Consider the following 23,487-nt stretch of genomic DNA (forward strand, 5'->3'; position numbering starts at 1 on the left):
ATCAATGTCAAAGCCATAACCTGCCATTGTGTGAGGAGGAGAGACGGCTGCTTTGGTGCTCAGCTGAGTTTATGCAGCATGAATCCTGCGCTCTTGTTTCCCGCACCGCAGCTAACTTTATCCACTCACTTCATTCTACAACACATTCAGTGCTGTTTACAAAACATGCAACTCAACAAAACAAGTGCGCTCGTGCTCGAAGCTTGCTCTTGGTAAATGCGGTCCTTAAATGAGTTCAGATTCTCCATAACTTGATCGCACAAAAATGAATGACTTCAGATTCAAAGGTCTCAGAGAAATAACAGTGAAATGTGCTTAAATCAGCAGCGTTTATTTGTTTGCTAAGCAGTAAATACGGATCTCTCAGTTCACCTCAAACAAATTGAACTTCTCCAATATGAAGGTCAATGTCTCCCCCATGTGGATGTTTCTCAGTATTGCCTCTTTAATACCGTCTGCATTACCACGTTCTAAAAAGTCAAAAAGGAGTTTAAAAGTTGTTACTGATAACAATTGAATGGTTAATAAATAATAATAATCCACTCATAAGGACTTAGTGTTGCCAAGTTGTGAAGAACCTATTTGGCTGGTGAATATTATGCTCCGACAGCATGCCACTTGCTTTTTAGTTAAAGCTGCGCTGATCAATATTTTCATATAAACAATCGATCGAGATAAGAGATAATCCTTTATTAATCCCTCAGCGGGGAAATTTGCATTGAACCAGGGCATTCAATGGAGTACTGTAGTGGAAGATGACTTCATCATTTACATTTATAACCGAGTAAGTGATTAAGTTAAGCTATCAAGACGAATAACTGAGCTAACTAAAAAGTAAGTTATACAAGAGGAGGATATACAACAGCCAAAGACATTTATCAAACCTGGCAACCCAAACGTTAACTTTAATGTGTTCTTACTGAGCTATAAAGCTATAATGATTTATTAACCATTAATAAAGCCATTAAATAACACAGCATGCTTCATTAGAGAGTGGTGCCCTTTCTGAAATAGAAAATGAGTGGTGGTGGTGGTGCTTAGCGGTCAAGCATAAATACTATTTTGGCAGGTGCTAGCTGGTAAGCTAATATATTAGCTCAGTAATACTGAGTGCGTGCTGAACACAGTGACAAGTGACTTTAAGGTGCGACTTAATGCATAATGCATTCATATGAGATTATTTCTCATTTAGTTTTCTGCGTTTTTCTTCTCCCCACCTCAGTAGCCACAGATCCCACAGTGGCCCCCATCATACCTCCAAACGGCCCCCCCACAAACAGGCCAACCAGCGCTCCCAGCAGGGCCTCCCTTCTCACCAGTGTGGGCAGCCACCTCATCCAGCCTGCCAGCTTCTCCCACAAGCCCCAGAGAAAAGAGGGAGCAGGGGTGAGAGGCGAGACACTGGCAGAGGGGAAAATACCGTCCACATCCACGTCCAAGTCACCTACGCTCCTCTCTGCCTCCTCCCGGGCTGTTTCCATCTCCTCATCCGTCACATTTTCCTCAGGCAGTGAGTCTGTGGGAGACCCCTGTCTTCTCCTCTGTCTCACTATCTCTTCCTGCCTCTGTCTCACTCTTTCCTCGGCCTCCTGGTAAAGAGGGCAGCTGAAGTGTTGCGTGCCGCTCTCCCTCACTGCCTGCTCAACCTTCTCCAGCAGCTCCTCAACAGCTTTCCTCTCCTCTGGTTCTCCACTGCGGGTTTCCAGGGTGTGGTAGCGCTCACCGCATCTTTCCGCCAGCTCCCGGAGGTCCTTGCGCCACGTGACGAGGTATTCCTCCAGCTGCTCGTCCTCCTCCAGCTCCTCAGTGTGGGTGAAGAGTACGATGGTGTTTGTGCTGACTGCAGAGGAGCCAAACAGCTCCTCCAGGACATCCAGCGCCTTGGCCTCTCCGTCAGCTGGCTGGTTCACTGGGACACATAGCAGGAAGGCATGTGGTCCAGGGCTGGACAAGGCGATAAAGGAGGATATGTGTCTTCTTCTTTCCTTTGGGTCACAACCTGAGCCGAACCAGGCTGGACTGGAGACTACCACCACCTACCGAGAGGGGGCAGAAGCATAAAATCAAGATTGACTAGACTTTGCACAGCTCATACGTTGTTTTTCTACAGTACATTAATTACAAACTGATGTGTCACCGTAACAAAATGGAACGTAGGACAAGGACTTTGTATAGATTATATATAAATTAAATTAAATGTTTATAGTACATAAGATTGGAAGATGGGAATCTACGGAAAGTAAAGGACAGTAAATATTTGTGTATACAGGTTTGTGTAGGTATATGAGTATGCATATACATGTTTGTAACCATGTGTGTGTATGCATGTATTCAGGTATGTATACGTATCCATATATGCATGCAGATGTATATGCTGTATACGCGTGCGTGAGTTTTTCTTTTCTTTCTTTTGGTACTTTTGTATTTGTCTGTCGAGCAAAATCAATGGTATGCATGCTATGTATACTCACTGTAGGCCTGTTGTATGTATGTAACATTATGTGAAGTTTTTTTTTTATTGCTCCGTAATTGTAATAAAGATCCCAAAAGGTCCCAGACAGAGGTTTTATTCTTCCTCATTTATGTGGCGTGCATTGCATTCCTTTTCACCATATCATATAACCTAATCATTTTTTTATACTATTTACGGCTGGCATTTATTCTGCTGAAGCCATGAAATGTGTTTACGCTCGTCAGCTATCTCTCTGTATCGCAGTTTGCATCACCAGTGGCGGGGTCTGCCATCCCCGCCTTGGGTTCAAATGGTCTGGACATGCAGAAGATATCCACAGGAAATGACGCATGCACGTACTGAACGAAATTTGGAAGACAAGACATTGTGCATATGTCACGCAATGATGTCATCATCGGTAACAGCTGGTCCTACAGCAAAATGTGAAGACGTTGGGGGTTTTTAAATCACCATTTTCTTTTGTATGTCTGACAGAGCTGCTGCTAAAAGAGTGTTTCCTGCCCCCAGTGATTGATAACCACGTCATTTCAAACAGAACTCTAGGAATTGCGTTGTCAAAAATCCAAATCCAAACTTAATAGCATGATACTCTGCTGTTATACTTGACTTCTTGTATAGCCTCTGCTGAATCTCTTCATTACCTGTAAAACACTTGCCGGCCTCCCATTCTAAACATTTCATTTCAATGCAACTTTTAAAAAGACACTTGCCCCCTTGAGCCACTGCAGCGTGACGTTGTGTGGGTATTTCATGCCTACCTCTCTGCCTGCAGCCTCTCCTCTGTGTTTGCTGCACTCCTGGGTGACGCCGGCATCATCTGTGCCCTGCTGAGGGTCTTGCAGGCCCAGGATGTTGCCGACTGTTGATCTCTTTCCTGCTCCTGTCCGGCCCAGCACCACCAGCCTCAGCTCTGCTCAGCAGGAGCAAAAGACAAGAAAATACACAATCATGGTTCTCTTGGCGTACTTTGTTTACATGTTAAGGCTGTGTGTGTGTGTGTGTGTGTGTGTAACGGACTGTGTATATGTTGACCAGAATGCACTGGAGGCATTTTTACGACAATAACATTACTTGAATTCTTATATCCTCGTGTAACGGTGATATAAACGCCATCATCACATTTCCAAGAAGTGGCAGCGGCCTGTGCAGCTGCGCCCCTTCTCACCTCAAACCGCACACACACACCGAAAACACGCGACGGGGAGCCGCACCCCACTGACTTTTTGCCCTGTCGTGTCTCTCAGATACAACTCATTTAAAGAAAGACCCAGCCTACCTGACTGCGAAGCAGACGCTGACATTTCTGGTCCTGTGATAGACCTGGTCCACTGCCGTATTTAGTGTTGAATCAGGGACGAGCGCACTTCCTGGTTCCTGCGGGCTGACTCAGCCCAGCCTCTGGTCCTGGACTCAACTTGACTGACTTCAGCGGAGGTGCACGCAGCTGCGTCTGTTGTGGTGGCTGGTGCGGGGCTCCTCAACCCGGGGCCCGCGGACCGCACAGGGTCCGATGTAAAACGGCTGAAGAGTTTTATCATTTCAGCCCACTAGTGTTTTGTCACTGTGGCAACAACCTACAAACGAGCCTATAAAAAAGCCTATAAAAAAATTTATCTGTATTACTTAGCCCAACCTAATCTATCATTAAATAAAACAAGACTATCCACAGGCATGCTAGCAGCTGCGTTAGCTGTACTAAGGCACAGTGGTGCTTTACGAGCTACATGCTAACTTCAGCATGTTAACAGTGACAATGCCAACATGCTGGTGTTAAGCAGGTATAATGTTCACCATCTTAGTTTAGCGTGTTAGCCTGCTAACCAAACACAGCTGAGGCTGATGGCAATGTGATCACAATTCACCCTGAGGGGAAACGTTGTCGTGTGTGCCAAAGTTCATGGCAACCCATCCAAAAGTTCTCCGGATAGTTCGCTAAAAAACAAAAATGTCAACCTCATGGTGGCGCTAGAGGGAAATGTAGCAGATCACCAAAGTCATTAGGATTCATCCTTTGACCACCATGAATGTCTGTACAAAATTTTGTGGCAATGCATCCAGAAGCTTGTTGAAATATTTCAGTCTGGATAACGAAGTGATGAACCCATCGAGAGGCTCTTCCACCCCCAGAGCCATGGCAGCAAGCATGGCTAATAAAAAAGCAGAAGCTGAATTTGGAAACAGATATTTTAATTCTGCCATTTTTGTTAAATGTTTGACAGGTGCTAGCTGGTAAGCTACAGCTCTTGATTACAACTTGGTTGCACCCAAAGGTGTTTGTTTTCTATCACTTGAAATTCTACAGTAGTCAAAATCTAAATGCTGTAAGCACAGTAAAATATCAAATGTATAAAACGGCAAGGCATGACAGTACTTTTTACAAGATCAAATAAAAACGAAGCAGGTGACAAATATATTATGGTGATGATGACCAAAAGACAACGACGTCAATGTTCCTGTACATTTTGGTGAAGACATGTACAGCCAACAGTCTCATACACTATCAGTCAAACCCACTTCACAGCTAAACAAATGCACACATACCTCCAGTACAGTACATACAAGCGTATACCCATTCACACAACAGCACACTGTACAGCAACAGTAAAACTAAGATGACATGCCAAGAAAGAAGATTAACGTGTTCAGTAAAATGTTTCATTTAAAAATAGAACAATTAGAAAATTAAGAGAAGAGGGTTTTTAAAAAAATACTTTAAAAACACGTCGACAATAGAAATATCCAAGTCTTCAGATGCCAAGCAGTGGCTTAAATTAAACTTCCGATGCCAAATCACTCCACGTTGATTATCCTCCTTCACTCAGAGCCCAGGCATGATGTAGGCAATGTTGTCCAACGTATTTGACTGACATAAAGAGAGAAAGAGGGCTTTGTTAGAAAACTGCAATACAGGTGCACATGATCCCTGCCACGAGTATAACACCTGAATGAACATGAAATTCACTCCATAAAGTAGTAACATTTGAATTATTGTAAAGTACAGTCATTTTATACAACATTGATAAAAATAATACCATACCAGGACGTTTCGAGGACATCCATTTAACTGTGGTATCTGTGCTGTGAGGCAGGTCAGCGGTCCCAGCGCACACAAGATGGAGTCCAGAAGTACAGACAGACTCCCGGACACTGCCACCATCCCCTAACACAAAGACACATCAGTAATGTATCATCTCCATGTTACACTTCAAATAGAAAATGTGGTGCACAAACTCTAAAGTGAAACATAAAGCTTCTTGTATATCATGTCTGTCTGTTTTGCATGAGCAAACGTACCTCTGTTTCTTGTAGCCGATGCCCAATCAAGGACAGGGACTCTCCCAGCAGCTGCAGGTGAGCTGCTGCATCAATGGGATCAACATCTGGGACTCGTGCTGGGGATAGGGACACGGTGCCAGACGCTCTGTTGGGCGATACCATCCCTGTTCCCGCTCCTACAACTTTCAACATGAAACACAATTAAAAGATAACAGTAAAGAGACAGTGAGAGGACAAAGAGTTGAGAAATGATAAATCTTCCTTATCAATCAGTTGAACGTTGAAGACTCAAAGATACCTTTGCTTTTGCCCTCACTGGTGTTCTTGTGTTTGACTGTGGTGGCCTCCGCTTTGTTCTGTTTGTGCTGCAGATACTGAGCTTTCTGCCTCCAAACCTGCACAGGAGAACAAACAGAAAACACATTAGTGCACCACAACAACTGCGAGCATGAACAGTGATATTCAAAAGCTTCAAGCATCAGTTACAAATGAGGAAAAAACTTACTAATTTGTCTTTCTCGGGCATCGCCTTCCACACCTCCGCCAACCTTTTGCTTAGCTCACCAAAGACTGCAGAAAAGACATACAAGCATATAGTTTATGGACACAGGATACAGGACAATATGCAAATCAGTGACATCACTGTATATATATATACTGTATCTCATTACCCACCTAATCCTGGCTGTTCTGCGTTTATGTTGACCCTGTACTCCTTGCAAAACACCTGATATGCTGTTGTGTTCTTCTTCTTGGGCTAAGAGAGGACAAACAACAGTTGATTTAATGCCAGTCACTCAACAATTCAAAGACTGTTTTGGAACTTTAACGAGCAACCCTGCAAGAAACATAAGCGAACAGTATCGTACCTTGTCTTTTTCCTTCTCGTGCTTTTCCCGATCTTTCTCCTCTTTCTTCTTCTTCTTCTCTGTGATTCCGTCATTGCCTTGATGGTGGTGTGGAGGGACGGGCGTGCCCATGGCATACATTGGACCGACAGTGCTGTGGGTGACAGTGGGATGGGAGTGGCTGTGGCCCCTCGATGAGTCTGAAGAATGTCATACAAAGACAAAGAAGACAAAGCGATGGTAATGAAGTACTGTACTGACATATTCAGAGATTGGTTCAGTTTGATCTTTGATCGTGGGTTCAGAGAAGCCATCAGTGTGTGAATGTGTGAGTGAATGAGTGAATGAGACTTTGGGAACCGTGAAGGTTGAAAAACGCTATATAAGCGAGATCATTTACCATTTACCTTTTTTAAAAAACTGGTAACCCAAATGCCACAAAACCAACGTTTCATCGTTTACAACTACTGCTACTAACTTATACTCCATAGTATGCACATTATTAAATCCAGCTGGGCTCAGCAGAAGCAGAATGACACAAACTAAACTTGCAAGTCTGTAACTTTCTATTTTTCAAATTGCATAAGAAAATGACCATATTTTTTCAACAACATTGTACACATTTTGTGTTGCAATCCTTTCTTACAGTGGCTGACTTAAATAAAAAAAAGTTCACAAACAATATTTACAATAGTAAACTCACCTCCAAATCCTTTGCTGTGCTTCTTGTCCTTCCCGCTTTTATCCTTGTCTCTGTCTTTTTCTTTGTCCTTTTTCTTCTTGCTTTTTTTGCTTTTCTTCTTCTTTTTTGACAGGTGTGTGTATGAATCATCTATGACCAGTTCACCAGCCTCCAGTTCACCCCCAGATGAAGAGCTGTCATCTCCCATGCCACCTCCATAATGACCTGTAAGACAGAGAACACAGCAACAAATATTAATACACTACACATGGGGGTTTGAATAATTTAAGGTGGTATATTACATTTGGGACTACGGGTGTTAATATCTATAATAATAAATATAATAATAAAGCTGCTTAGTACGTGTTTGATCAGCAAAGAAACTTGTCGGTGTGTGATGCCCCAACTAATAATGACATGCATCAGGTGTAAAAGCAGTAAATGTACATATTATTACAACACTGGTCCTAAGCCCAATATGCTATTATACGTGCTATTTTATTTCAAAGACCCTGTCCCCGTCTCAATCTTATTGGTAGGGGTATACACTATATAGAGGCCATTGGTTCTGTGGAGGTAACACATAAACGTCTGTGCAAACATATGCAGAGAGTGGGTAACCCTAGGTCACAAAGGCTTGCAGTAGATCGCAATGCTTTGTGCTGACCTGCGATCAAGCAAGCTTATTGGTTGATTTAATTTTCAATTCAGTTTGGGCTATTTCAGCAGTACTGTACTGCCACAAGTGATCTTCTAGTAGAGCATAGGAAATGTCGTCATTGTCCCGTTCATTTAGGTTGATAAATCTAGTGGTTTGTTTACACTGTCAGAAAGGTCAATTTCCAATTCGGGATATTTGGGCTTCTCTGGTTTTTTTTTACATTGCGGTTTGCTACACTACACTAGCTACACCTAGTGGACACGTACGTTACACCCCCAACCAATACAAGTATAAAAGAAACACATGGGAACTTGTCTGTGTACGTTTGCTTACGTGCAGCCTGGAGAAGCATAACTCCAGCCTTACTAAGAGAAAGATATATATACATATACACTCACACACATATATGTTATCTTACCTTCCACCTCCACCTCTTTCCCCACTACAGGCAGTGGATCTCGATTCTGCTGTAGCTTCTTCTTGGGCGACTTTGAGTGCTGCATCCTGTCTCTGTCCTTCTCTTTCTTTACACCTCCTTTGGATGAGTGGGGCGTGAACGGGAAGCTCTCTCCTTCCTCTTTCTCTGGCGACATGATGAGCTTCATCTTCAGCCCGTCAGCCTCGCGTAACGTCAAGGGTTCCTCTTTGGGAGCTCCGCCGTGGAACAGAGACGACTTTGAGGAAGAGGAGGAGTGCTTCTTGGAGGACGACGATGAAGAAGACACGGGGCGGGAGTGGGAGAAGGAGTGGCTCCCTTTGCTTCCACTGCCGCTGCTGTTCTCCCGTTTGCGGTCCTTGGATGAGTGCGAGGAGAAGGAGGGGTAGGAGGGCTTCTTGTGCAGGTGGGGGCTGGGGTCCGACCCTGTGGCCAGTGGAGAGGTGATAGCCTGCAGGAGGCCCATCGCTGTATCTGTCGGGTGGGAGGATGCGGGGGAAGTGAGAGGAGGGGAGCGGTCTGCAGACTTGTGCTTTTTCTTGTGGGGAGGTGGACCTGAACCATCGTGGTCTGATCCAGGGAGGATAAAGGAAAAGGAGAGGAAAGTTAATACAGTTGCATTTTTTGTGAAATGAAAACATTATTACATTATATCAACCTCTCACCTCTGTGATAGTAGTCATCACTATGTTTCTTCTTCTTTTTGTGCGAGTCCCCTCCAAGCATGAAAAGTTCTGAATCCTGATTTGGAGCAACACAATTGCTTTTCTTTTACCAATTTATAGACACATAGAGTCAAAACATTTAAATGTGCAATAACACGATAACTAGCGGCACAATATCTTAAAAGCTTTCTGTGATATTAAACCATGAGGTCAAGTGATTGCGGACAGATGACTTACCTTGGGACGTTTCTTGGAAGACTTTCGGACCTGAGCAGCAATCTCCTCTTCCTCCCGTAGAAGATCCTTGTATGACCTCCTCTTCTCTCTCTGGCTACGACCAGCTACGAGCCCTCTGTCTCCCTCCATACCCACATCTACATAACATGAATTAAATATCAACATTTTTACCTTAACAGTAAACATTTGATAAAACTGAGAATATCACTCAAATCAGTGGAGCAGCAGTAACACTTAATGGTTTTGTCAGTACTTGTCATAGTGTTTATAACTGCAATAACAGAATGTTTGATAAGCCAGTAGAACTACATGCACTTCACAGGAAGACATTACCCATTCCTCCTTTACTCTTGATCTCCTCAAAAGCCATGGCTCCTCCTTTGTCAACACGTTTATTTGTCACAGTATGTCACTGACAACATAAGGCAGGATACTGACCTGTTAAGTGAACAGCAAGAATGAAAATACAAGTTAAGGTATTGAACACATAATATCTCTTCTGGACAAAAACGACTGAGAGCAGACTAAGGTTACATAACAAAGAAGTGGAAAACTTTGTCTGTCTTCATGTTTTCTCATCTTGTAACGTCACCGAGAAATCAACTAGTTAATTACACCTAAATAGGTGTTTGGTTGCTAACTACCCTACCCTGAGCAGTCCAAGCAACACTGGAGCTGCAGGTAACCTGAACATAACACTCCTCAAAAGTGGAGAAGTGCTCGATGACTGGCTGCTTCTTGAGGAAAAAATACAATTTGGGTTATATTACAATAATGATGTGGTCTGTCACCTACAAAAGAGTACAACAAAATTATCGCTAAACAAATTCCCGCCTACTTTCATAAAGATACACAAACACACCCCCTCTCCATTTACTTTGACTCCCTAGCATCCCAACATTTCCTGCGCTCAAATCCGTCTCGCCGAGCGTGCCCACAGCTTGCCGGTGAAAGCGGATAAGGAAAGCCCGAGGCTTTCACCCACAGCTAGGCCGCGGTCGTCTCAAGTGCACATAATTCTGTGGCGGACATGCATTCAACTCTGCTCATGTCTTCATCTCCTCTGGGGAGGTAGCATGTGTAGTTTACAAACACCAGGAGGAGTGGAAAGAATGTGTTTATTAAATATTACTACCTCTATGGGGTCTCCAATTTACGCGGGTCCGGCCGCCATCTTTTATTATCGGCGAAGCAACAATACGTGTCGATGAAGGGGAGGGGCTTTGGTGATGCAGCCAATCAGCGTAGAGGAAAAGTAGCCATATTAGCACACATTTGCTAAAGCTCTGATACAAGGTATCCTACTAACCAAATAACTACTACAAAAGGCACTCACACAGTAAATATGTTGATAATGAAATAAATATATTAAAATGCAACAGAAATACAGACAGATCGACCATTCTTTATCACATAGTTTGAAAGACAACATTTCACAAATATAGCCAAACATATTGATTTATTGATTCACATATATCCATATCCAACAACAGCCAAAATACATTTTTACAGAAGAAATCACATACAAACATAACATGCAATACAAGAAAAAAGGCAATGAGATACTGGTGATGCTGTTGACAACAAAAAACAAAAATACAACAGTGAAAACTGTTTAATCACATGAGAAATATGTCTCATAATCATCATAGAACTTGGCTAATAATGGCAGGCAAAAAGAGAACATTTCAGCGACACACACACACACACACACACACACACACACACACAATAGAGAGCCGAGGTCCCACTGCACTTCGGGTTAGCTTGCTTTCTCAGTGTAATTTTCCCTTAGGGGTTTCTTTTATCCTTTTTCTGAGAAGCGAACATGTGACACTCTTTTGCTGTCCATAAGTCCTACACGACAGTACCGGGCATTACAATTTGAGCATATTTTCATTTGAACCAAAATAACAATATTTTTGATAGCATTGTTAGCATATTAGTCTTAGCCACAGGCACACTATCAAAACCTCATCAGAGCTGTATATGCTAACAAAATCATCACTGTCTTGGTTACAATGACAAGGTGTTTGAATGTTACTGTCCAGTATAGTAGTACTGTAGATGAATATTTAGTTTGGAATATGGACAGGAAACACCAGTGTGCTAGTGGAGCAGAGGATAGCTTAAAAAGGAGCAAGACTTCAGCTCTCTACACACTTTATCTTCTACCTATCCCCCAAATTGTGTTTCTGAAGGCTGAGTGATGTAAAACTGGCCAATAAATCGGTCACCTCATCCACCTGAAGGAAAGCAAAAATACATACAATTAACACAATTAATACAATGGATTAGTAGGTGAACACAAATCTAAGTGAATGCAAAATAAATAATCAATACATGCAAATCTAAAAAACATGCAAATGTGAAAAGTTGTGTAATGTATATGAATCTCAGAATCATTCAGTGAGTATGTAGGTCTCACCTGCTCTTTGGTGCGCGTGTGCTGCAGCTGTGTTGAAATGTGCTCCAGCCTCTCTTTAGCTTCACTCTGGCCCATTAAGTTCAGGTACTCCCTCAGCATTTGAATAATCTGCAAGAACGAAGACAGTCACACATAAAAATCTTCAGCAATAGCACCCGCCTAAAAATTAAGAAGGCAGACGCCTTCCAAAACAATCAGGATCGATCCAAAGCCCCAAGTCATGATTCTCTACCTGCGTGACTTCCCCTCTCAGGGTTTCTAAGCTGCGTGAATCTCCCTCCTGCAGAATATTAAGCTTGGAGCGTGCTAGATGCAGAGGGGTCCTGCCTGCTCGGTCGAGGGCATCCACACGGGCTCCTTAACAGAGCACAGATCTCTTAGTTACACATGCTTATTAAATAGTTTCAATGAGTTCTCAGTTCTAACTAAATAAATAAATAAACCATACTCTCTAAAGTAAAACTCTGATTAAAGGATCAGTGTTGTTGTAGATCTAGCAACTTCACATAGAAAATTGTGTTGAGATATATTTGCCATGGTTACATACTGAATTGACATAAAATCATTTTGAAAGTGTAACCTACAGAGTAGCTACAGAAATTTACATGGTTACAAACCTACATCTGAACTGCATTTTAACGTAATTATATAAATTACTTACAGACAGCTGGGAATTATTTAAATTTTACCAGGGCCACAGAAAATATTTATTTCCAACTGGCTGACAGAGGTCCAATTGAATCGTATACTGGGACACCGATAAAAAAAAAAAATAGCACCGTGCAACAGTTTAATCACCATTCTCAATCAGTGCTCATGGTAGCCTGCATTCATCTATAAGAAAGCATGGTGACAATACCGTTGCTAGATGACGTTAATGGTTACACTTACTAATAGTTAGATCAACTTACACTTAAATGTATCCTGTGGCACTTGTTGTATTTTAAGTTTTTGGCAAGTAACCATATATAGGTTATATGTTATAGGTAAGGTAATTTTCTACAATAAGAAAAGTCTGTTTCTTACAAAGAATAACCCTCCTTTATGCATTATGCCTTCCATATACTCCTTCAGGGCAACAGACACCTCATACATAGTGTTTATATAAATAATTCCAAAGTTTTCAGCTAACTTACAAAGAGCTCTCCTATAACGGGAAACTGGGCAACATGTGTACACAAAGACGTCAACAGGGGTCTCACCTCCTCTCAGCAATGTGGTGATTACAGGCACATGGTTGGTACAGGCCGCTGCAGATACACAGGTTAAAAATGGGCAGGTTGCAACACATAAACACAAGAATAAAAGACGTGCATGCAGACATATCACAGAAATCGCGCAGTATATCTGTTCATTTGAACAGGTCTGAGCCTAAAGCAGCTGCACAGTTGTGTGTCAGAGTGAAACCACAGTCATATGAGTCATACGCATTACTGACCACAGTGCTACAGGTTTTGTAGATTGTTCTCTCTCTTACCCAGATGGAGGGGGGTATTCCCCAGACTGTCTCGCTGGTTGGGGTCAGCGCCGTGGCTCAGCAACAATTGCACTACGGACATTAAAAAATTTAGACTTAACTGTCATTTTAGAATGTAGTGGAATGATACTCATGAATATCATAATTGCCTTATTACAAGGATATAATTAATGTCATGAAATTCTAATCACCAACCTACCAATGCTCTCATTGCCATTGCAGGAGGAGAAATGGAGGGCTGTCCTCCCCTTGTCATCTGCTGCACAGGGGTCTATGTCATCTTGCAGGAGCTTTCGAACTGGGAGAACACAACGTTATAAGCCGAGCACAGCCTTTAAATCACCCTTCCCTTACACCACTTGCGAGGCACTGTACTGCACCACCTCACTGTTCATACCTGTGTCGATGTCATTGCTGTTCGCCGCCTCCCTCAGTCTTTTCACTGCTGTGGAGATAAGACATTCAAAGTATGTAAATATTGCTTCATGACTGGATGAATGGGGTCAGCTTGGATGGCATCAGAGCAACAAACAAAGGCATCATTCACAGGACCACTGGCTTCACACTTTCAAGAGGGGTGTTTGTTCCACCAGCAACTGATATTGCAACTGTACATCTGCTGTTCATCAGTAGCCTCTAACACTGGGCACAGACAGGAAAACAGGACATTATTGTATTTTGTAGCTAAACTTAGAAATGTAGCTAATACACACATACACACACAAACACACACAGACAACGTGACTACCCCTTACCATAAATGTCTTTACCAATAGGACCGAGGTTCCGGACAACCCTGTGCTGCCGCCTGGCCCTGCTGCCCGTCATCTTCCCCAGCTTGCTCGCCACACCACCGGCGCCGAGCTCAGTTCGTCCCGGCTCCCACAACAAGTGCAGGTACCTGAGTTCTTTGTCGTCTCTCTGTCCGACTCGACCCAACACCACTTTGCCCTCCCCGGTCCCGCTTATACCAAACCCAACAGCAGCGGTACCCCCGTCGTCCATCCTCCCCCCAGCGTTACCCCTCTGCTCTCTGGCGTCCACCGCCTCCCCGGTCTCATCTTCGGGTCCAGGCTCCACCATGTACTCCCCCTCGGAGCTGGATCGGTCGTTATCCGACGCTGTTGCAACGATTGGGCTCCACCCGTCCATGCTTTATCGTGACATATGGGTGCTGTGTTTATACTACACTCGCTACGCACGGTCCTTACTACTCCTGCCAAAGCAAAAAGGAAATACAGCCGTCGGTAATATCGAGAGTCAACTTTGAATGTGGCATCTGCTCCGCGACGTCTGGGGCCATTGCACGGCACGCCAGCGCAGAAACTCCCCCATAAAAGTCTTCCCGTCCTGGGTAACGTGAAGTATTTTAACAGCAGAAGCCTCCCTTCCTTTACAGCACCAAAATGTCCCCTATTTCACATTTTCCATTTCATAGTATAGAAGTAGTAACAGGCACACCCATTGTACAACCAACAGCTACGGAGCAATGGCGACCAATCAGATCCCGTTTTGTTCATTAGCTTCCGTCCAATAGGATCTACGCAATCGGGCAGCCAATCAAACACCACTGGACCGATGATATCCCGCGCATGCGCACAGTAAAATAAATTCCACAAATATATATACACACAACAATTTGACTAAAAAAAAAAGACAGCCTGTACTCCCTCTTTAATGTACGTTTAATCAGGTAACATCATGTAAAATGTATAATGCATAATCATTTAGTACCACCCACCCTCCACCTATATAGCTTCATATAATCTAGATCTCTATGATATGAAAATGGCATATTATAATGTATATAAATATTTTGTGAGGAATAATAATAAGGGAGTTTTCAAGGGACAAGGTGCCTCTCCAGCGGTTTCCAACCTGGGGGTTGGGACCCGGAGAGGTCGCATGATGATGTCAGCCAGAAATCTGAGGGTGAGATTGATTCCTCTAATCTTTGCTTTTTCTAGTGAATTACTGGATAATTTTACTTCTTTGGATCCTTAAACATTATCAAAATAACGAAAGGAAAATCACTCTTTGGTTGAAATAGTCACGGGTAAGACATTTACATCTGGTGTGGAGGGTTTGTCTGTATGTAGGATGGTGCTCTGTCAAAAATATTTGGTCGTGCAGAGGGACCTGTTAGGGGTGCTGGAGGTAGCAAGTCTGAGGGGTCTAAATAGCGTCATAGGCATAGCTTTAACACGCTTGGGTAAAACAATCAGAAGTCAAGTTTCAGTCCTGAAGACATGGAGGCTCCAGCTTGTGCCAGGTAGTTGCTGAATGCGGGGTCAGCCCCTGACGTGCCTGCATCTTGCTCAGTGGGCATCAGTCCAGCGTCATGAACGCGCTGCCACAGCTGACTGTTGCGAGCGACACCCTGCTGCTTCAAGTATCCTTGCTGACAAAACAGCGGCGGCTTGCGGTGGGTAAGGGATGAGTGGAAACATGATTCTAAAAGACATGAGAAAACACAGGAAGGAGTAAAAAATACCATCTGCTATAAAATCACTGATTTCACTCAGGTATTTTCATCAACTGTCACAGGCAAAAAAAACCCCACTGCTACTAAAAAAGAAGATTTTTAAGTGACACCCACACCACAAGGTTTGGTATCAGCTTCAGTGACATTTCAAATATGTAACGCCTTGGAAGACAGGTTAATAATAAGAATCAAAATCTCTGTAGTTTCTGCTCTCTGCCACAGTAGGGCAGTACAGGCTGTGAATGACAAACCTATTTGTTGTACCTGTTAGGGCTGGACAACTTGTACCTTTACTATTTTAATAATAAAATAACTACATTACCTTCATTATACAGAAATTAGTGTGAAAGTCATATGTTTAAAATAGTATTTGCAGCATTTTTTTTCTTATCACATATCTTATGGGGCTAGGAACAGATCAGTTGCAAAGACGCAGCTTTACCCGCATAGAAGGCCCTGAGGTCAGTCTGCACACAGTGCTCCAGGAAGCGCCGCAGTGGCTGGATATGAGATATGGGACTCTCCCATTCTGCGAGGAAGTCCTCTACCATGTGATGAATTGCCTTGGGCCTTGGTAAAGGCCAGCCATAGGGACGGAGCTTCATTTCTTCCTCTGGGGAAAAAAAAGAAATTACATTAACTTTCATTAGTTTGTTCTCTGTAAAAACTGCAGTAATTCTATTCCTAAAAAGTACATTTACTTTATAATGGTGGCAGCAATTCTACTCACCAGTGGGAAGTGTGTCATAGTAGTATAAAACAGGGTGCAGAAAGTTGGATTTCCAAGCTTTGGTCCAGTCTGTTTCAGCCCTGCTCTCCCCCAGATAGTCTATCTTCTGCTTCCCGTACTGCATGACGAGAACTACCAGTCCATGGCTGGACACCTCGTGGCCCGAGAGAGAGGAGAATTGAGGCAAGGCCTGGAGAGGAAACTCTTCCACGTATTCACAGTGAGCACTTTGAGTCAAGGAGAGAAGAAAGGAGCAAAACGTGATGAGCATAATAGGGATTAACTGTACTTTTGTTTATTGTGAAAAGGTCAGGTAATGTCGTTCCTACACTTATCATGAAGATAAAGTAAGTAAAAATGTATTTCTTGAAAATGAAACACTTCACAGATGAGACTCGGGAAAGATGTTATACAGCAGAAATATTTAGTCCAGACTGTTCACTGATGATTTGGCTCCCTTGGCATCCAGCCATTGCCCTTTCACATTAATTAAAAGAAGCCAGTTAAGGTGGTTTTGGCATCTAATGCCTCCTGGACAGTAGCCACATCCATTCAGAGGTGTTAGGATAGGACCAAGAGGGGCCCAGGGCATGTAAGAGGGAATACATCTCCCAGCTGCCGTGGGTGCTTTTGGATTCACCAGGAGCAGCTGAAAGAACAGCTGGGGAACAGCAGTTGATCAGGTCATGTAACTTAAAAATGATGGATGGATAGATGGATGACCTGAACTCAGCAAACGGCAGTGGACGGACCTCATGAACAAATGATCACAGTTGGAAAGAGCAAGTTATTAGTGGTGATATCAAAATAACATCTGCTTACCCTCGAAGAAGTATGACGTCCCCGAGCACCTCAAACATTTGGTACGGCCCAGAGGCCTCGCCGACCCGCTTCAGGATCCAGGACTGCAGCTGCGTTGTCAACAGTTTTGTCGATGACCACATGTTGCTATGGTAACGCTGTTCAAGTACACGATGTACAGCTCGCGCTGTGGCAGAAAATCCATACGGTTTATTTAAATATCACCTTGATCATATGTAAAATTGGCACAGATGTGATCTTTATTTATATGCACAATTGTCAAAGTCCAATTTGTCTGCATTCCAATTGTGACTCATGTAGTTGAGTGTTCATAGTCCACATTTGTGTGCTATCGACTACATGTCCTGCAGGTGGAATCGGATATTTCACCTGTGTAACGGAATCCATGGATGAAGCCTCCAGCAGATGAGCGGTAGTCTCTGGAGTGAGCAGCGGTTCCCAGCACAAACAAGCCAGGGGTGTCCTTCCCTTCATACCAGGCTGTCACCCCCGGCAACCTCCCTTTTGCATTTTCACTGCTGGGTGGGCAGGTAGAGCTAGGGAGAGTTTTCAGAAAGAAATATGAACATTATATAAATAAAACAGTTTGGGCTTTTGAAATAATAAGTACGATAATAAGTAACATGATACAGGAGAGGAGCATTCACTGACAGGACCGTACATTATACCTGTCAAATATGCTGAAGTTGAATCGGAATCCGAGGCATCGAATCACACGGTCGTAGGGCTTTCGCATAGAGAAGTTGTCAATGTGATAACCGGGCAGTTCTTCTCCTGTCACACCAGAGCTGTTCTTCGCCTCCTGGTACTGTATGTACTTGTTTATAGTTAAGTACAACTGTCCCTTCTTCTCTGTCTTCTGTCCGCCCGGTCTCCTCCTGCCTTGCTCCTTTCGTTGAGCAATAACTATTTTCTCCAAGCGAGCCTCCACCAACCCATCAAGGGACTTCAGCTGGTACGTGTCTATTAGCTCGTTATTCACGGCTCTAAAAGAGAAAAACAATAAGTCAGTGAATGTTAAAAGTGCAGACAGCTCCAACGCAGAACAGTGCGCAAAGCATTAATGTAGGTGGTGTAGTGGGTACTTCTGCAGTTGCCGGGGGGATGTGAAAAATGTGGGGTAGCTCAACTGATTTGAGAAAAACAACAACAACCCAGCTCTAAAACCTGAACACCACATGTTGAAATTGAGTGTGTGAAAAGTAGTTAGCAAGCGAGCAGAGAAGTCCAAACAGTTAGTTAAAAGTAATGGATGAATGGTTGAAATGTCCACTAGTACAAATGCAGATTTGGTTGTATGAAAATAATAATAATATCTACTTTTATATCATTAAAAGTGTTAAATAACAGGAAAGCAGCATGTCTGGTGGTGTTGATGAAGGGATGTACACGCACAGCAAAATCATAGACAGAAAAGATAAGGAAAGAAATCACCAACTCTTTAGCTCTACCTGAGATCTCCAACATAATGTGTTTGCCAAGCCAGTCTAACAGGGCTGGAACTGAGCATGTGCACCCGACTTGCTCTTCCCAAGATGCTCTGGGCTGTTTCAAAGGCCGAGTTCCCCTTGCCCAGAATGAGTACGGCCTGGTCCTTGTAGTCCTCAGGATTAGTAGAGATGGACTCGTAGCCTTCAACCAGGTCGGAACCGACAAACTCTACCTTCTGAGGAACCCACAAACCTGTGGCTACCAGAAGGACGCTGAGGGAGAGAGAGGATAGACGTCCCACGACAATGCAAACCACAATCCAGACAAATGTGAAATTTTGATCTCAGGTTCAGCATGACCTGAAGTACCTGCATGTGTAGTCCGACGCATGCTGATCAGTCAGGACGTAGCTCCTGCCAGCGGCTGACTGCGCTGCCCTGATCCTTCCGATGTCCACACCGTACCGGACCCTCAGCCCGAGCTCCTTCACGAACATGGACAGATAGAGTGGGAAGGCATCAGCTGGCGGGTAAAACTCACTGCTCACTCTCTTGAACAGCAGGTCGGGTTTGTCGCTCAGCAGCGAGTTCCAGTCATGGCGCAGGTTGAACTCTCGGTTCTGCCTTCCTGTGTGGATCTTGTTGATGCTTATGAGCTTCCTGTGCCTGGGATACCTTGACACACAGAGCAGAGCAGAGGAGGCATGTGTCAAAGGTGATTCAGGAGGATAGACGGGTACAATTATTCTCCTGTACCAGATGAGATGCTCTCGCAAAGTTTCCTACTTGTTAAAGAAGCTGCCCGGTCCTGAGTTCCTCTCCAAGATGATGTAGTCTCTTTTAGCCTTGGAAAGGAAATATCCCATCTGCACTCCTGCAGGCCCAGCGCCAAGCACACAGTAATCAAAGCGGCGGGTGCCATTGTGGTGGTCGTGGTTGTCAAAAGAGCATTTGACACAGCCAGTCAAGACGAACAGGATGAAACAAGGAAGGCTCGAATCCATAACCTGCCGGACACAAGAGGCAATGTGGGAAAAGTGTGTGAGCCATGACATGATAACATAATAAATAAAAATCTCATCATAAATAAACACATAATACCAATAAATAAAATCACTTATAACATAACATTTAGGAAGCTATTGCAAAAAAAAAAAATCACATATATCCCATTTGGATATAAGTAGAGCTGCATGTTGAATAGAGTTGTTTGTAAACTGTCTTAATGTTATTTATTTACTTCACTCCTCGCCCGCATGGGCATGTGGGCCATCATTAGTCAACTGGCCACCCTGGCTACATCCCGCGGCTCCACGCTCCGGAGCACAGACGGACACGTTCAAAAATGATGACGGCGTCAAAGTAAACATGCGGCTAATTCGATCGTTTCGCGACCCAAAATGCGTGTAGATGTGCGAAGAAACGGCGGCGGGCTCACGGCGAGAGCTCCCCGGCTCTCCACGAACTCTCCAGCCGATGTTATGTCACTCTGCTGCGGATGCGGCGGCTGCCGTCGCCCGCCGAACCACGTCGTGAGGTCGTCGTAGAAACGCGGTACCTTTTACATCCGTCGGTCCTTCGCGCGCAACATCTGTGGCTTAGCACCTAGCAAACCCGCGGAGATTGCTACATGTTTACTAGTTTGCATTTTAAAGCGTGTTATGTGTGTATGTTGTGCCACCCCCCCCCCCCCCCCCCCCCTCGGAAAGTCCACTGGCACAACCCACTTCCCCCCTTGGATAACAAAAACCAATGGAGGGCTGCTTGCATAAGGGGGCGTGATTAGAAAACACCACCGAAGCTACTGAGTGAAAGATGTCTCCCAGCATCTGACCTAGAAGTTTTAGCAGATTTATTATAAACTTTACTACATGTGTACATTGTCTTTGACCTCAGTGGAATACTGGAACACCCCCCTGGCCGTACCAGGAAGGCTGTGCTGCGTTTGTCTTTGCTTTCTCCTCAAGGGAGACAGATGCTTATTGAGAGCATCAGTGCAATGAAGAGGGGCTGTTGGTGTTATATTCCTATTCAAATTGTTGTCCAGATGCCCAACAGGATGCACACCGACCGATCAGTTCACACACTTCAATAGGCGTTCATTTCTTTCAGGACTTCAACTTCGACTGACGCAAACAGTTCAATTGATCACTTTACACTTCAACTGACACCTCAACTCCTTTCAGTGCTTGAACTTAGACTGAAACTCAGTCTTCTTTCACCACTTCTTTTAGTATTTGTGTTTCGATTACGATTACAGCTACAACTACAACTAGAAAAGTATTCCTGGTATTCAAATTGACAGTCAGGACGCCCCAACAGGCGTTTTCACAGTGACCATATGTTACTATGTATGTTACTTTGTACGTTATTCAGTGTAATTGTAGGCTATTCTAATTACATCATTTACATCCATTTACGTTTTACTTTTAAACAGTTCAAACAAACCCGTCTGCATTTACTTCACTGCTGCTGATAGCAGATGACGTAAGATAGACTTAGACTCAGAGTAGCCCACACTGTGTTCTCATGATATAATTTACACTTCTCTTATGTTTTACTTGAACAATTTAAAGAAATGTTTTGCTCCTTTCTTGCTGAAAAAGACCTGTTACTCACCGTCAGGTAGATGACACAGGGTGAGGAATGTGCCTGTACCTGGAAGATCCTTCTCTTCAACTGTTCCTGTGAGGTTCTGTTTAACGTTCTCCAGGTGAGGTAAACAAAAAAAAAAAACTTCCATTTAGTGGTCTCTGCATACAGCATAAGCCCTTCCCCCTCGGTGGTGTGTCTGAAGACATACTTAGACGTAATAATAAAGCAAGTCCATGTGGAGCCAATTTTAGGTACTTTATATACTACTGAGTAATTTTAATAGTGGAGCTCTCAATCTGAAAACTGGCTGTAAGTGTAGTGGACTAAAAAGTACAATATTTCCTATAAAGTAGTATAAAATGAAAATAGTCCAAGTACAAGTACCTCAAAATTGTACTTAGGTGCATTAGCTGAGTAAATGTACTTTTCATTTCATTTCATTTAATCTTTTAGGTACGTACAAAACCTGCTTTTGATTTCTGCCTTATCATGTTTTCAGATTTTTTTCTGCCATATTCTCACACCTGCCTTGTCATGTTAAGCCTCAGCAGTCTGAGTAACATGAGTCAGCGGTCTCACTTCCCATTTGACTCATCGTGGCTGTATAAAAGAGGCAGGACAGTGGCTGTGAGGATACAGTGGACCCGTAACAACTGTCAGAGGACCAACCAGCATTAAGAAGAGAGGACTTGACTTTATTACAGGTGCGTCGAATACATTGATACATGTATTGTTATTCACATGACATGTGTTTGATTAAACCAAATCAACCTTTCATTACAGTCTGCAGAGATGGAGACCGTGAGGAGTGCCAGGAAAAATGACACAGGAGAAGTTGGCAGGTATGACAATTTAGCTCACTGACTGAAAAGATTTTAAAACACTTAAACCACACAGAACCACGTTTGTCAGGATACGATTTCACGATTTAAAAGTTCCCTCTGAATAATTGCGTTGCCCCTCTTCTGTCAGTGATTTATCAGAGCAGATTAAAGCAGCCACTAAGGACAATCACGTCAGAGCTGAAAACACACAGCTGATGCTGAGTTACCAGAGGGGACAGATCACCCTGCCACAGTACAAGGTAAACTCTACTCACACTAACTGGGCTAAAAGTGAGAGGCCACCACACTCTCTGCTCGATTTATGTTTACATTGTCCTGAACAGTGGATATTTATCTGTATGCTTCCCTCAGGTCCTGTTGTGTTCCCTGTACGAGATCTACAAGGCGCTGGAAGAGGAGCTGGACAGGAATTCTTCCCATCCAGCAGTTGCTCCGATATACTTCCCTCAGGAACTTGCCCGTCTGGAAACGCTCGAAAGAGATCTGGAGCATTTCTTTGGCTCCGACTGGAGGAAGAGGGTGATCGTTCCCGCAGCCACTCACAGATATGAACAGAGGCTGCGGAGGGTGAGTGGAGAGGAAGACGTTCAGTTGATGGTCAGGTTGTGAAATAGCAGCTCAACGTGTGCTTATTTTTCCAGATTGGCAAGGAGAGGCCAGAGCTGCTGGTGGCCCACGCCTACACCCGCTATCTTGGTGATCTGTCAGGAGGTCAGGTGCTGGGGAAAATTACCCAGAAGTCTCTCGGGCTGAGCAGCAAAGAGGGGCTTTCGTTTTTCTCCTTCCCCGGGGTGACCAGCCCCAACCGCTTCAAGCAGCTGTACAGGAGCCGGATGAACAGCATCGAGCTGACGGAGGAGGAGAGGGCGGAGGTGCTGGAGGAGGCCGTCACCGCCTTCGAGTTCAACATCCAGGTGAGAAAAGAGCAGATTTACAGTGTAGACGGACAATATGGTGTCAAAGAGGTGCTTCAAAAAAGTCACATTGAACAAACTCTTAAAAAGAGGAAGTGAATGTGGCACATGCAGCAAGCATGAGAACGACTTGCTGATAGTTTTCATGCCTTTTCCTCCAGGTTTTTGATGACTTGCAGAAAATGTTGAGTGTCACAGCAGAAGCAGGGGACCAATTACAGGGCAACGCTGTCAAAACATCCCTGTTCCCATCTTCACCCGTCATGCAGTTCACCATGGGACTGTGTATCACACTGACCGCCATTGGAATGGGGATTTATGCCTTGTAGGCTTCAACCAGCACTTACAATTGTTATGCACATGCACCATTTTACTAATCACTTTACACAACAAGTACTAAAACTTTGATCAAATCACAGCTGAAACAGTGATTTTCTCAACTTGTCGTCATTTGTATGAACTTTATTAAACTATCCTTCACTG

At 43.8% G+C, this 23,487-nt stretch overlaps 5 protein-coding genes across 5 annotated transcripts; 1 reads left to right on the forward strand and 4 right to left on the reverse strand.

Annotated features, from left to right (window-relative positions):
- Positions 1–310: 310 nt before the first annotated feature.
- Positions 311–3,823, reverse strand: LOC139300513 (GTPase IMAP family member 9). Its single transcript, XM_070923638.1, has 3 exons — positions 3,750–3,823; positions 3,232–3,383; positions 311–2,036 (listed from the first exon to the last, which is right to left on the reverse strand). Exons 1-3 carry the CDS (start codon positions 3,772–3,774, stop codon positions 1,185–1,187), a joined length of 1,029 nt encoding a protein of 342 aa, XP_070779739.1. The 5' UTR covers positions 3,775–3,823; the 3' UTR covers positions 311–1,184.
- Positions 3,824–4,643: 820 nt separating this feature from the next.
- On the reverse strand, positions 4,644–10,464 carry hmgxb4a (HMG box domain containing 4a). Its single transcript, XM_070923546.1, has 13 exons — positions 10,414–10,464; positions 9,612–9,716; positions 9,279–9,415; positions 9,042–9,117; positions 8,359–8,946; positions 7,301–7,504; positions 6,619–6,797; positions 6,425–6,506; positions 6,255–6,319; positions 6,048–6,144; positions 5,768–5,925; positions 5,511–5,633; positions 4,644–5,336 (listed from the first exon to the last, which is right to left on the reverse strand). The coding sequence occupies exons 2-13, from the start codon at positions 9,646–9,648 to the stop codon at positions 5,292–5,294; spliced, it is 1,791 nt and encodes a 596-aa protein (XP_070779647.1). The 5' UTR covers positions 9,649–9,716; positions 10,414–10,464; the 3' UTR covers positions 4,644–5,291.
- A 296-nt stretch (positions 10,465–10,760) lies between these two features.
- On the reverse strand, positions 10,761–14,570 carry ankrd54 (ankyrin repeat domain 54). The gene is made up of 8 exons (XM_070923455.1): positions 13,939–14,570; positions 13,581–13,628; positions 13,383–13,481; positions 13,184–13,255; positions 12,909–12,956; positions 11,939–12,063; positions 11,707–11,814; positions 10,761–11,524 (listed from the first exon to the last, which is right to left on the reverse strand). Exons 1-8 carry the CDS (start codon positions 14,333–14,335, stop codon positions 11,450–11,452), a joined length of 972 nt encoding a protein of 323 aa, XP_070779556.1. The 5' UTR covers positions 14,336–14,570; the 3' UTR covers positions 10,761–11,449.
- Positions 14,571–14,849: 279 nt separating this feature from the next.
- Positions 14,850–20,224, reverse strand: foxred2 (FAD-dependent oxidoreductase domain containing 2). Its single transcript, XM_070922512.1, has 11 exons — positions 19,891–20,224; positions 19,437–19,657; positions 19,020–19,325; positions 18,672–18,923; positions 18,122–18,206; positions 17,877–18,079; positions 17,590–17,738; positions 17,221–17,386; positions 16,399–16,625; positions 16,111–16,281; positions 14,850–15,637 (listed from the first exon to the last, which is right to left on the reverse strand). The coding sequence occupies exons 1-11, from the start codon at positions 19,924–19,926 to the stop codon at positions 15,405–15,407; spliced, it is 2,049 nt and encodes a 682-aa protein (XP_070778613.1). The 5' UTR covers positions 19,927–20,224; the 3' UTR covers positions 14,850–15,404.
- A 1,673-nt stretch (positions 20,225–21,897) lies between these two features.
- On the forward strand, positions 21,898–23,445 carry hmox1a (heme oxygenase 1a). Its single transcript, XM_070922513.1, has 6 exons — positions 21,898–21,949; positions 22,029–22,087; positions 22,218–22,329; positions 22,442–22,657; positions 22,732–23,004; positions 23,166–23,445. Exons 2-6 carry the CDS (start codon positions 22,038–22,040, stop codon positions 23,331–23,333), a joined length of 819 nt encoding a protein of 272 aa, XP_070778614.1. The 5' UTR covers positions 21,898–21,949; positions 22,029–22,037; the 3' UTR covers positions 23,334–23,445.
- The last annotated feature ends 42 nt before the right edge of the window (positions 23,446–23,487 follow it).

This window comes from Enoplosus armatus, chromosome 17 (genome assembly GCF_043641665.1).
Source record: "Enoplosus armatus isolate fEnoArm2 chromosome 17, fEnoArm2.hap1, whole genome shotgun sequence".
In the NCBI taxonomy this organism is placed as follows: domain Eukaryota; kingdom Metazoa; phylum Chordata; class Actinopteri; order Centrarchiformes; family Enoplosidae; genus Enoplosus; species Enoplosus armatus.